Source organism: Mixophyes fleayi, chromosome 5 (assembly GCF_038048845.1).
Source record: "Mixophyes fleayi isolate aMixFle1 chromosome 5, aMixFle1.hap1, whole genome shotgun sequence".
NCBI lineage: Eukaryota > Metazoa > Chordata > Amphibia > Anura > Limnodynastidae > Mixophyes > Mixophyes fleayi.
Window position 1 is genome coordinate 84768282 of NC_134406.1, and position 13992 is coordinate 84782273.

Consider the following 13992-nt stretch of genomic DNA (forward strand, 5'->3'; position numbering starts at 1 on the left):
TTCTTGCTGCCCACGACGCCTCTACCGATCTGGTGGAATGGGCCGTAAGTCTCTCCGGCACAGGGCGGTTAGCCTTTATGTAAGCCTGTTTAATGGTTGCCGTAACCCATCTTGCAATGGACTGTTTTGAGGCTGGCCAGCCTCTCTTATTGGCATCATAAAGAACAAATGGAGAAATCGGTATGTCTAATCTGAGAATTTCTTTTGACATAAATGCGGAGAGCCCTAACCACATCTAACTTTTCCATAGACTGCTGATCCGAATGGGAAGTAGATGAAAAGACCGGAACTACAATTTCTTGGTTCAGATGAAAAGCCGAAACTACCTTTGGAACGAAGGAAGGAAGGGTCCTTAACACCGCTCTGTCCTCGTGAAAAACCAGATATGGTTCTCGGCAAGACAGAGCTCCTAATTCCGAAACCCTAGGCGCAGATGCGATAGCCAAAAGAAAGAGGACCTTCCAGGTCAACCACTTTAAATCTGCACCAAGTAATGGCTCAAAGGGAGGCCCTTTAAGCATATCCAGAACTAGGTTGAGTTCCCATGGTGCTGTAGGCGGAACATAGGGAGGTTGAATATGCAAGACTCCCTGAAGGAAAGTCCTAATATCTGGCACATCTGCTAGTTTCAGATGAAAAAACACTGAAAGAGCCGATACTTGAACTTTTAGGGAACCTAACCGAAGTCCTGCCTCCAGGCCATCCTGAAGGAAAGCCAACAAGCGAGGGAGACGAAAGGAGGGCGAGGGACATGTCCTATTTTCGCACCATCTGACGTAGGCTCTCCAAATCCGGTGATAGATGCAAGCTGAAACTGGCTTTCTGGCTCGCATTAAAGTGTCTACTACTCTGGGGGAAAAACCTCTAGCCCTCAACAGCCATGCCGTTAAACTGAGCTGAGGTAAATTCTGGTGACGAAAGGGACCTTGCCGAAGCAGGTTGTCTCGTGAGGGAAGAGGAATTCCCTGTCCTTCCGCCATAGAGATTATGTCCGCGTACCAGACTCTGCGCGGCCATGAGGGAGCTATCAGAATTACTGGCAGACCCCCCCTGCCATACTCGTCTGAGCACGCGAGGAAGCATGGGAATCGGAGGAAATAGGTATCCCAACCTGAACTCCCATGACATAGTCATAACGTCCACTGCCACCGCTAAGGGGTCTCTTGCCCTTGCGCAGAACCTGTGAACCCTTCTGTTGTGTCTGGAGGCCATGAGATCTATGTCCGGAAGACCCCACCTCTGAACCAGAGACTGGAAAACTTCCGGACGGAGTGACCACTCTCCCGGCATCATTTGGTTTCGATTTAAGTAGTCGGCCTCCCAATTTCTTATTCCTGGAATGTAAACTGCGGATATTGCAGGGACATATTGTTCTGCCCAAACCAAAATTTGAGCAGCAATGTTCATTGCAGCTACAATCTTGGTTCCTCCCTGCCTGTTGACATATGCCACGGCTGTAGCATTGTCAGACTGGACTCCGACAGGGTGGCTCTGGAGGGGACTCTGGGCCCCTCGGAGGGCTAAAAGAATAGCCTTTAACTCCAGCACATTTATAGAGAAGGCTGCTTCCTGAACCGACCAAAGTCCCTGGAGTCGGAGGTGCAGGATTACCGACCCCCAACCTTTCAGGCTGGCGTCCGTCGTTGCTATGATCCATGAGCATGGACCTGCCCACCCTCAAGTGATCCAGAACTAGCCACCACTGGAGCGATTCTATCGTCCTTGGGGATAGAGCTATTTTCTGGAGATCCAAGCGTAGGTGGGATTCTGACCATTTCGTCAATAGATCCCACTGAAAACATCGAGAATGAGCTCGACCGAATGGAATGGTCTCGAAGGAGGCCACCATCTTTCCCAGCAGCCGCATGCACAAGTGCATTGAGGGGCTGGGAGAAGACAAGACCTGAGTTGTTACACTCTGAATAGAACTGATCTTCTCGACGGGCAGGAATACCTTTTGCTGACTGGTGTCCATAATGAGCCCTAAGAAAACCATGCGTTGACACGGAACCATCTGAGATTTCTTTAAGTTTATCAGCCATCCACGGCCCTCGAGAGCTGCCAAGGAGAGGGATAAGTGGTGACGTAAGCCAGTCTCCGAGAAAGATTTGATGAGCAGGTCGTCCAAATAAGGTACTACCTGAACTCCCTGTAGGTGAAGACATGCTGCCATAACTGACATGATCTTCGTAAAAAACCTCGGCGCTGTGGAGAGGCCAAATGGGAGGGCCCGAAACCGATAGTGGGAGGATCCCACCGTGAATCTTAGGAGAGATTGATGGTGGATCCAAATGGGAACGCGGAGGCAAGCGTCCTTTATATCTATGGACGCCAAAAACTGATCCTTCTCTAAGCCGTTTATCACTGACCTCAGGGATTCCATCTGAAACTTGTCCACCCTTAAGTGCACATTGAGGCCCTTTAAGTTTAAGATGGGCCGAAAGGAGCCGTCCGGCTTCCTGACTAGAAACAGGTTTGAATAGAAGCCCTGTCCTTTCTGGTAGTTTGGGACCCTGCAGATAACTCTTTGAGAAAGAAGAGAGGCGACACAATCCTGTATTGCCTGGCGTCTTGATGGATCTCGGGGTAACGGAGTTAAGAAGAAACGATGTGGAGCCGTGCCCAGCAGGTCTATCCTGTACCCCTCTGATATTATGCCCCAAATCCAAGGATCTTGAGAGGACGCTGCCCATTGTTCTTGAAACATAGACAGACGTTCCCCCACTGGCGCACCCTCTAAAAGAACAGAGTGGTCATCAGGACGCAGGCTTCTCCTGGGTCTTGGAGGCATGACGTGTACCTGCAAACGAGGATCTTCCCCTGGCAGAGGAGCCTCGAGAATTGGGCTGCCTGCCTCTAAGGGACTGATCCGTAGGCAAGGAAGCCCCCCAAAAGGGCTGGCGAAAGGAGCAGACCCGAGGGTTCTGGCTCCTACTAGGGAATACCAGCAAGGAAGTGCTTTTGCCCCCTGTTGCCTGCGAGATCAGTGTATCCAATTCGGGGCCGAACAAACCTGCTGCAGAAAAAGGAATGGTTTCCACTGACTTTTGATTACGCATCTCCTTCCCAGGATTTCAGCCATAACGTCCTTCTTGCAGAAATAGATGCAGCCTGAATAGAAGATGAAACGGCCACTGTGTTCTGGGCCGCCTCATAAAGGTACCCCGATGCCTCCTTTAAATGCAAAGCCAGGGGAAGTAAGAGTCCTGTAAGACCTCTGCTAACTGGTCTGCCCATGTTTCCATGGCTCTAGCCACCCAAGCTGAAGCAAATGTGGGTCTAAAGGAAGAACCCGCAGCTGCAAATATAGATTTCAGCTGGGATTCTACCCTACGATCATTGACATCCTGCAGAGATGCTGAACCCGGGGTTTGGAGTAAAGTGTGTTTGGCCAATCGGGCTATTGGAATATCGACCTTTGGAATAGTCTCCCAGCGGGCCACATCTTCCTCCTGTAACGGATACAGGGAGGAGAATCTTTTGGGGACAGAGAACCTTTTATCAGGCTGTTTCCAGGCTCCTTCAGCAATATCCTTAAGCTCTACAGAAGGTGGAAAACGGCTAGCCTTTCTTTTGGCCTTCTTAAAGAGACTTCTGTCTCTAGGAGTAGGATCCTCCAGTTCTGGAAGGTCCGTGAGACCGCTTGTCACTCCCAATTCAGGCACCCGTTCTTCCTGTCCCTGTCAGTGAGAGCCGCTGGCTCCCATCTGACAGAGGAGTGCCTGCGCTGCTACTGCTGTGAGTGTGTTCTCTATAGTAGAACACACTCCAGCGCTGCCACCTGCAAAAAAAGTTTCTAAAAATGAAATAAATGAAATAAAAGTTGAAATTTACACTAAGCACTAAAAAACACTGCCCAACTCCGCGGGCACCTAAAAAAAAACTGAACAAGAGGGGGCAGGCGGATTGTAGAGGGAAGGGGTCTGTCGGCAGTACTAAAGTTAACTAGTTAGGGGCCAACTCCCCAAGCTCCCTCCACAACCCCATGGTAAGCAGTGTCCCCCAGACTGGATGAAAGAGAAAGACAGTATTTTATCTAAGCATTTAGCAAAAGTAGAACTAGCCAGCAAGCTGAAAGCCTGCAGCTGCTACACTACTGCAGAACTCGCTCTGAAAAACCATTATTGTGGTTCCTTGTGGTCCGACAACAAGTGGTTTTGGCATTTCAAACCGGACAGCAGAGATATACACTTGCATAAGTCAGCGATGGTCTCCCCCTTACTATAGTGCAAGTGTTTCCTCAGCAAAAGCTCTTTAAAGTACCAACAGGGTGTGAGGGCCCAGATGGATGTTATTTATGTGGAGTTATAAAACATTTTTTTTTATTAACCACTCAGAAGCATGCCAAGGACTTCACCTTTTTAGTCAAATTTACCTTGATAACAGGAACACGTGGTTTGAATCTTGAAGACAGCTGGGTCAAGACTTCTCCAAGAAGCTGCTGGTGTTTCAGGACCTTCCTCATTTTCATAATTCTTACAATAGCAGCCTATGTGATACAAACGGTAGAGCCAAACGCTCAAGTACATCAAATACAAAGGCACTTTTTAAAGACACTACTTCACAATAAATGTATCAAAAAAAAAAAAAAAAAAAGCACAACTCTGTTTAAAAGATTAAATAAAGTATTTTGGAGATTAAAACAGACAGATTTAGAATGTGTGTAAAAAAAACATCAAAGGAGAGCAAAAACTATACCTAATCCCTGCATACAAATCAAACCAATTTTGAAGAACTGAATTGGAGAACAGTACACAGAAACGTCTCTGTGGAGGTCTGCGTAATGTGTTAGCATTGTATAAAGAAATATAACATGTTTGAGCTATTGTGTGCCCTGACAAGCCCTGTTAGAAGAAATAATTAAGGCTCTACAAAAATAGAATTATTGTAAGATGCAGACCTTGTCTCACTTCCGATAATAAAAATGGAAAACAAATATTTTTACAGCAACCTCGGTGCACTAAACCTTAATGTAACAAAGTGTGAGAGATCAATGGCTCTCAAAGTATGGCTGCAGCCTGTTCATAAATAAATGGCTGCAGAAACTAAATGTAGTCAACACATGTCCTATTTTCAACTACAAAGGCGTTTAACAGGCCGCGAAGGCCAGGTGTTACCTGAATAAGTAGCTTTCGATCTTCCTCTATGTTTTTGTGCGTTGTTTCCTGTTCCTGTTTCTGCTCTGTCTTCATGGGGACATTGATGTTCACTCTAAGCTTTTTACTGCCAAGAAAAGGGAAGATTACAGAAGAAGTGCCAAGATAGAAACTCTGTTGACCAGATTCTTTTAGATTGGAAAATGCACACCACAAGCTATACAAAAACTGTTATATATCAGTACAATATCCTGTGCAATTAAAAATAAACACACTACCAAAAAAAAAAGACCTATGCTAGCATTCTGCCACACCGTTTTTTTTCTCTCCAGCTACCAACTATACAACAATAAAAAGACTATGAAGTAAAAAATAAAAAAAAAAAGAGAATTGTTTTCAATGCTTACCAGTGTAAATCTTTATATGTTTAAGATAATAAGCCAATAGATATTTGTTCATTTTATCATTTAAGTGTCAAATCCAACATCTGGGGTCCTTCTATAAGCAAGCATTTTACACTAACATCTATGCAATAATTACTACTAAAATATTGTGCAATCACAGCTAAGGTTGCTAAAATTTGTTTAAAATAAAAAACAAAACAAAAAAAAACTAACACACACCTTATGGCACATGACGGTAAGGCTGCTTAAGTCAGTAAATGTGTGGGAGACATGATTGTGTGTAATAAGGTGTGAAAGCGAGTGAAGCATATGTTATAGAGGGTCTGAAACGGTAACTAGATCAATGTTAAGAGTTCCTGTCTTGCTATATTTCATGGACTATTCATATCCTTGCACAGCATCTTTGAGGTTTAGCTCAGTAAACAGCTAGCAGGTCACGTCATAGACGGAGCCATACTTCATGGCAAAAGTAAAATGCAGAACCCTAGCCCATGCCAGATATAATATGCAAACTTCAGAGTAGATGTGATATTATTCACATAGTACATTCTCTAATATCTTCACCATCAGCTCATTAGTCTTCACCAATATAGAGTGCAGTTCATTAGAAAAATCACAGTGAAGTATGTAGCATGCGGAGCTGCTTCCTGTACATATAGCAGCGATACTTAGAAAGTTCCTAAACCGGCGATAACACCCAATGAAAGTTCAGTGAGTAACGTCTATACACAGGAAACTTCTCGGTAATACATATTTTATAGTAAACCTTACAAAAAAACATAATTAGGTGGAAGGTTTGCATTAAAGCAGGGTTAGTGCATGAAGTGGCATGATTTATAGTTTGTGGGTATGGTTAACAGTTTTTGGTGTCCAACAGTACTGTAGTATTTAACATAAGGACAATAGTAGAAGGAGAAACATAGGGACATTTGTCATAGATTATCATTGGAATCTAATGTATGGCATTGCTGGAAGAGGCACCAATTATAGGGGGTCTGGTTGTAGTTTTATGATAAGCTTGAGTTAGAATGCTTATTGCCCGTCAATGTTACATCAACGACAAAGCAGAAAGCGTTACATAGGTCTAAGTGTCATTTAGAGGAATACTTGGATGTTGAGTGTCAAAGTTCAGTTTTAGCATACAAAGTGTTAACTAACTTTGTGACCACCCAAATATATTTGACAAGAGCAACAAAGCTATAATGCAAGATGCAGATCTCAGACAATTTCTTGACCCCTTAAAATTCTGTAGCTTGCTCCTACATGTCACAACATGTTTTTGACAATTTAGTTAAACATACGAATGACAAATAAACCATAAAACTCTGCACAGACAGCAAATTGGTTTATCTTTGGGATACATCTCCTACAAGGTAACATTGATCAGATTTAATATTTTTATATGAATTGGGGATATTTGGTATAACTGTGGGGTATAATACTTCCATCCACACACCAGACAACAAACCTTTAAGTATGGTAAACGGATACCATTAGTTTGAAAATGGCATAGAAAATCTAAAAATAAAGAATCTAACGTTTTGTAAAGGTGTGGGAATTTAGATACGTGTGAAATGGAGTTTTCGCAGAGTATTTTTAATCCTTGATCAACAGATTCTCAGGTTCATGGATATACAGCTGTATATGAGACAGAACTGCAGCGTGTATGGTTCTAGTATATTTTGCAAGTTATTTCAAATAACAAATGTCAATTGAATGCTTATTCGGATTCGCTTCACTTACTCCTACCAGGCACTGCAGACTATTCAGTACAGCTTCATAAACAGCTACCAGACTTTGCGAAATGGTAAATAATAAAAATGAACATACTTTTTATAGCCCAGGTACAGCTTTATTAAGATATCCGGCCTCAGATCCACTTCATCCACATTTGCATTTTCATCTTCTAGAACCTAATTAATACAAAAATGGTCAAATCAATTTTAAAAATAGTATAAAATATATGACCGAATTCTACGAAAAATCTGAGTAAGGGATCAATGTAATTTCAAACCAATTGCAGATTTTTACGATGGGGGAAAAAAAATCCCATAGGTTATTCTAATATTATACATATGTTAATATAAAAGGCACACAAAGTGGGTGAAGGAATTATGATGAGTGGCTATTCTTAAATACTACAAAATAGCAAGGCTTTCCACGCAGTCCCACAACTCTTCCAAGCCGCAAACATATGCGCTGAGAATAACGTCAAGTATACAAAACTAGAGCAGTGCTTCTTTGCAGTTCACATTAATATATTGGTCAAAGGGGAAAAAGCTATAGAAACAGGATAGATGCCACACCCATAAATCTGGTGCCATCACTAAAGCACAAAAATGTATTCTGTATGACCAAGCCTGCCTGTGTCAATAGATGAATGCGGAGAACGGCACTGAGGAATGTAGAAGCAATAAACAGGTTTGCTCACTATGTTGCATAGAAAAGTTCCTAAATAGATCTTTCCTTAGATCATCAGTTTCAGGTAAATTAAACTTTAATCATACAATGTCTCTATTACTGACAGAGTTATTTCAGATGACGGCCATTTTTTTGGAGACCAAAATGCTTTGAGGCCCATACAAATAGCCCAACCACTGCGGTTTCTGCATTAGTGACATTTGTGGGCAACAATCGTTTGGTTGTCTAACTCACCACTTGGTAGTGGGGAGAAGTGCTGATATGGCACAGACCCGGTTACTTAGCCACTTTGTGGTGTGTGTGCGCGTTTTATCTCCATATACATATTTCCATAAAAAAAACAGAAAAGCCCAAACACACAGGGATACTTCACTCACCAATAACTTTGACTTCAGTAAAATCTGTAGCACTTGCACCAAGATGTCCTGTAACAGAAACAGAGATTACTATTTTGTTTGGTATAAAGTTTTAAAAGAAATACTTGGTCATGGACTCAATTATATTAAAAAAAAATAAAAATAAAAAATAAAAAATAAAAAAAAATCAGCAGCTACTTCTGTTCATTTGTGTAGCCTGGGAGCAGCAGACCTCACACTCCAGTACCAGGCACATGGTGAAGCTACACAGTGATTAACATCGGAATATAACAGGTTTGTCTTTTGGAAAATATGTAACAACCAAAATTGTACCAGTTTTATCTGTGTGCTGTCTGTCAGCTGCTGCACTGTATAGGCATCTTCTGTGTTATACTGAAGCAGGATTGCCATCTGGAATGTGGATGCCTAAAACAAGAGTAAGAGTAAATGTCAAACATCTACAAATAAAGCATACTAAATCACAGAACAATTATGTTCCTTCAAACGAAACCCACTTCCTTCAAGATATTTCCCATCCGCAGTTTCAATTCACACAATGATGCATGAAAGCTTCAATACCCTATTAGTAATTTCAAAAGCAAGAGGTTGTTAAGTTTCTGTTCACTAACCATTCAAAACATATTTGAACCAATACTCTATTAAGTTCTGCATATACCCACCTGTAAGGTGTATCTGTTCTTAAAACAGTTGGTAACCAATTCCCCTTTGGATAACTGATATAACCAAGTCAGTTTTCTCCCGCTGTGACGACTGGCATAAAAAGCTGTAAACCTCTGGTAACTTCGTTCCAGCTGTAACAAATAAAATATACTTTCATTCATGGAAACTGGGTGGATGTAGTTTCTTCAAGGGAACCAGAGAATTTATAACTAATTTTACACGACACCTTCATTTAACTAAACAAAGAGAAATAAATAGGAGACACAAAACTCATTTAAAAAAGGGACCCAGTTTTCGAGCTGAACCAGTATGCAGCATGTCAATTTATGGAGGCATAAGTGACGCTATGGGGGGGGGGGGGGGGGAACGTGTGTATTGTTGCTCCAGAACAAGTCACATTTGTATGATCGAGAAAACTTTATAGCTGCTCACAGAGATTGTGACAACCATCCATAGCTCTTATAGACATTAGGTGACATTCATTACCCCCTACCACATTACAGTAGAGGGCTGATAGAGTTTCAGATTTTTACATTGCATTTATAATTGCTTCTACAGTTGCATGTTAATTTGCTACAAATTCCCCCTTTAAGCCTCTCTGTCACCTTGAACAGTTTAACAAACTGTAGTTTCAAAAATAAAATAAAAGTAAAAAAATAAGTCTTCAGTACAAGTAATATGATCTCTGTAATTAAATTAGCAATTTCAAGCACACAGTCATGGCCAAAGTATTGGTTTTCACAACGTTTGCTGCTTCAGTGTTTTTAGACCTTTCTGTTAGATGTTGCTATGGTATACTGAAATAAAATTACAAGCATTTACAAGCCATGAATAAAGAATGATAACAAAACATCCTCCATGAGCAACTTCTCCCAACCATCCAAGAAGAGTTTAGTGACGAACTGCTTTTTCCAGCATGATGGCGCACCTTGCCGTAAGGCAAAAGTGATAACCAAGTGGCTCAGGGATCAAAACATCAAAATTTTGGGTCCATGACCAGGAAACTCCCCAAATGTTGATCCCATTGAGAACTTGTGGTCAATCCTCAAGAGGTGGGTGGACAAACAAAAACACACAAATTCTGACAAACTCCAAGCATGGATTAGGCAAGAATGGGCGGCCATCAGTCAGTATGTGTCCCAGAAGTTGATTGAAAGCATGCCAGGGCGAATTGCAGAGGTCTTCAAAAAGAAGACTCAACACTGCAAATATTGACCCTTTTTATAAACTTTTAAACTCTTTTTTTTTTTATTTATTTTTTGAAAGACACAGAGAAAGCAAGTTAATAGTGTCAAAGACATTGTGCATAAAATCAATTACATACATTTTGATATAATTGAAAATCTCATAACATTTTAATACAGACACTCAATAACAAATGTCATCCTAAATAGCTGTATTACATTCCTTGTGTTATGAGAGAAAAGTATGAATAACCTTACCAATACTTAAATGCAAGTGAAAGTGACTAGAAAAAAATATTCCGTATAGAATAATGGAAAGGGGGGAACAAACCTAATAAAAAAAAAACAAAACATAAAATAGGGGAGGGAATGATAGTTGTCTCTATTAATTACAGAGGGGAATATAAGTCCCTCTTTTACCAACGCCGAAAAATAAAATAAAAATGTTCCTTAGCCGAGGGGTGTAGGGAGAGCCATAAGAGAGTCATCAAAGTACTATTTGCCAATTGACAGTACGCATATCTTGTCTGTTACACTCAATTAACTTCATCAAAGGGGGAAAGTAGGAGAAGGGTAGACAAACAGCACTAGGTACAAATTAGTGTCGTTATCCCTAATATTGTTAAGGAAAGAGAATGATTCCTTAAAGTGAGCACCCTGCACTCAATACTATAGATATACACAAAGGAAAGACAAAGTGAGTATATTTAGAGGCACTATGGGATAATGAAAATTTAAAACATAACTTATTGATTTTTGGTATCATAATAGAGGACAAGATAGAGAGTGAAATATAAAAACAAGTGAAAAATTACCAAACGTCTAGAACTAAAATTGAGTGTATAGTGAAAGAATGTGAAATAAAATTGCAAAATAATTTGCAAAGCTCCGCTGATATCCCCACTAAGTTTAGAACATAATATACATAAACCTAAAAATAGGTATACAGATTAATCTATATTTGTGCTCCGAGATTATACATGTGCACAAATGTAATTATTAATAGTCTGAAAATAGGGTTCTATGCTTCCTTAGTTATGCGGGAGCACAGATATATCCATTAACTGTGTGCTTCCACAAGTAGAGAGACCGTAGGGTATGATAACCCTTGTTATCATACCCTGGACTGTAGGATATAGTGATTCAATATACACTCCCCCACTTTTTCTGAAATTTCTCTCCACCTTTTTCTATGTCAGGAAGAATAGCTCTCCTGTCTAAAAAAAACTATATCTAAAATCTCCGCTTTAAGTGCTGCAAAGGTTGGGGGAACTGCTGATGTCCATTGTCGCCCTTTTTATAAACTCAATGCAATTGCCAATAAAAGCCTTTGACACTTATAAAATGCTTGTAATTTTACTTCAGTATACCATAGCAACATCTGGCAGAAAGGTCTAAAAACACTGAAGCAGCAAACTTTGTGCAAACCAATATTTCTGTCATTCTCAAAACTTTTGGCCATGACTGTACTTTTCAGGCAGTCTCCATGCAAATGTGAACAGTTGGTTTTGAAGAATATAGTGTGTTTTGCAAGAAATGCTGCCCGTTGCACATGGTTTAAAAATGGTAAATTGTTTAAATCAAATGAAAGGCAGTAAAACATTCAGCGCTACTTTTAGTACACACGGACGCAAAGTTGAAAATTATGCAGGAAATATTAAATGTATCCTAGAATTACTGTATATTAATTTATGAAATAAATCCTTACTCGGTATATAAATAAAACTATATATGAAAAGTTATTTATGTTTTTCATGTCCGTGTTAACGATGTATTATCATATCCAAAATGTATATTATGTAAATTATTAAAACATTACTTAAGCATTAAGAGGGTTTTTTGCTGAACCCATTAAAAAAAAAGATATTTTCTCTGTATGTAGAATCAACCTGTAAGCAAATTACAGTATTTCAGATAAACGATCTCTTTACAGAGGTAGACCGGCAAATAAAACACTATACCTCAGAGGGTAAAGCAAACGTGCAGAACTGTTGAAAAGGCCACGAACCAGAGCTGAGAACTTGTATGCTGAAATCCACTGCAGAGTGAGAGACAGAAAATTAACACATACTCAAATACTATCGTTTACAGAGCCCAAAATGAGTGATAACAAAACACCACATATTTCCTGTGATACACTGGGGGACACTGGAAGGAGATAATATAACCTGCCTCCAGGAGTTTGGACACTAAGGGCCTCATTTAGAGTTATAAGCAAATCCAGCTAAAGGGTGTACATTTGGACCCAGCCAAACCATGTTGTGATGGAAGTGGTTCATTTTTATTTTTAAGCAGAAGAACAAAGTTTCTTGTTTTTGCATGTAGCACACACATACTCTGCAGGCTTATTTTCATACTGCAATATAGTGATGAACTAGAACTTGCCCTCTCCCACCTCTTAATCTATTTGCAGATTTTCAATTTGGCTGCCACCCACAACGTACCAAGAGCTTAGAGGCATTTACAGTCATGGTGTCTATATTAACAGCTTTCAGGTTACTGGGGTCACAAAGGTCCCATACCTGAAACACCTAATGAAAACAGCAACGTGAAAGGAGAACAATGCTAGCCTACTCCTGACCATAACCACTGTTGACTTTTGGTTGGTTTATCAGAGGACTTCCCAGATTCTTGTTCAAAGAATTAAATTTCTGGGTCTGGAAAGTACAATTTAGGTCAGAATAATTTTCCCTCAGGAAAACATCTGTTGCCTGCTCTCAGTCATTGATCCTCTGCACCACCACCACCCAAGTACATGATAGTACCGGAACGGATGGTGACAATCTTAGAGGTTGTAATTTTTTTGCTAGCCATTGGTGTCTAACATCTATAGACACAAGTCTGCCAGGAAGATTCACGTTCTAAATTCCCTCAAGGTTAAATGCCACTAGTTACTGGATGAAATGCATCATCCCATAAATATTATGATACAGAGGGTGGTTTTCCACACCCTTATCCATTGGATTATGACCTTAGAGATGGTCACAGGTACAATCAGAAACCACCACGGTTGTATTCATCACTCACAAGGAGACAGGAAAAGAAGGAAAGGGATGTCACAAGGATTCTGACCAATACACAGGCACACATACCTAGAAGATAACAAGCGTGCACTTGCTGGTAGTGAAAGTCTCCCCCCACTTTCTAAATCATGAGTAAGTAGATACCAGGTGAAAGGGTATTTAATCCAGAAGTGTTTATAAAGAGTATGTACAGGTGGACCTTTAGGTATTTCATCACAATTTGATTTGTGACTTTCCCCAAGACAGTCAAGCACAGGTGCCAGCAACCCTTGGCACAAGTCCTACAAGGTTATAACTCAGACGTTTTGAGTGGCACAAAAATCCTGTCCTCCACTTCTGCTCCACCTCCATTCTCACAGAGCGTGTCAGGATCCCACGCAGTGTAGCATGCTTTCCATAACTCTGCAGGTGCCAACTGAGGTTCAGCAGAAACATTGCCCAGCAATTGTATGTTAACAATATACTATTTATATTGTAAGTGCAAGACTCTGGACACACTGGTGGAATGCCGAGGTCTACCATTTACTGTATCTGGATCCCACACATCTGGGAGCCTGCTCAGGACACACAAGCCCCAGCAATAGAAGTTGGGCATGTGCAGGCGATCCTTAAATCCCACCGACACAGTTCTCTGTGAGAACTATAATCAAAATAATCAGCAATGAAGAAAGTTGCACTCTCAGTTATCTATTTTTGGTACATATTATTGCGCCCAGTAGAGAGGGCCTAACTAGGGGTAGAGAGGGCCTAACTCCCCGCTGCCCTCTCCTATGGTGGCCTCTCCTTCACCCACTCCGCTAGGCCTGGTGCCCGCCCTGGCGGTGGAG

At 40.9% G+C, this 13992-nt stretch overlaps 1 protein-coding gene across 5 annotated transcripts in view; it reads right to left on the bottom strand.

Moving 5' to 3' along the window:
* Positions 1-13992, bottom strand: part of CUL1 (cullin 1) — an 80918-nt gene that overhangs the window by 2672 nt on the left and 64254 nt on the right. For all 5 annotated transcript variants that reach the window (XM_075212512.1, XM_075212513.1, XM_075212515.1 and 2 more), the window contains 7 exons: positions 12104-12180; positions 8958-9089; positions 8611-8703; positions 8299-8346; positions 7331-7413; positions 5118-5223; positions 4376-4489 (listed from right to left, as the gene is read on the bottom strand). In XM_075212512.1, the coding sequence (XP_075068613.1) occupies positions 4376-4489; positions 5118-5223; positions 7331-7413; positions 8299-8346; positions 8611-8703; positions 8958-9089; positions 12104-12180 (653 nt within the window). The remainder of the gene's footprint in view (positions 1-4375; positions 4490-5117; positions 5224-7330; positions 7414-8298; positions 8347-8610; positions 8704-8957; positions 9090-12103; positions 12181-13992) is intronic.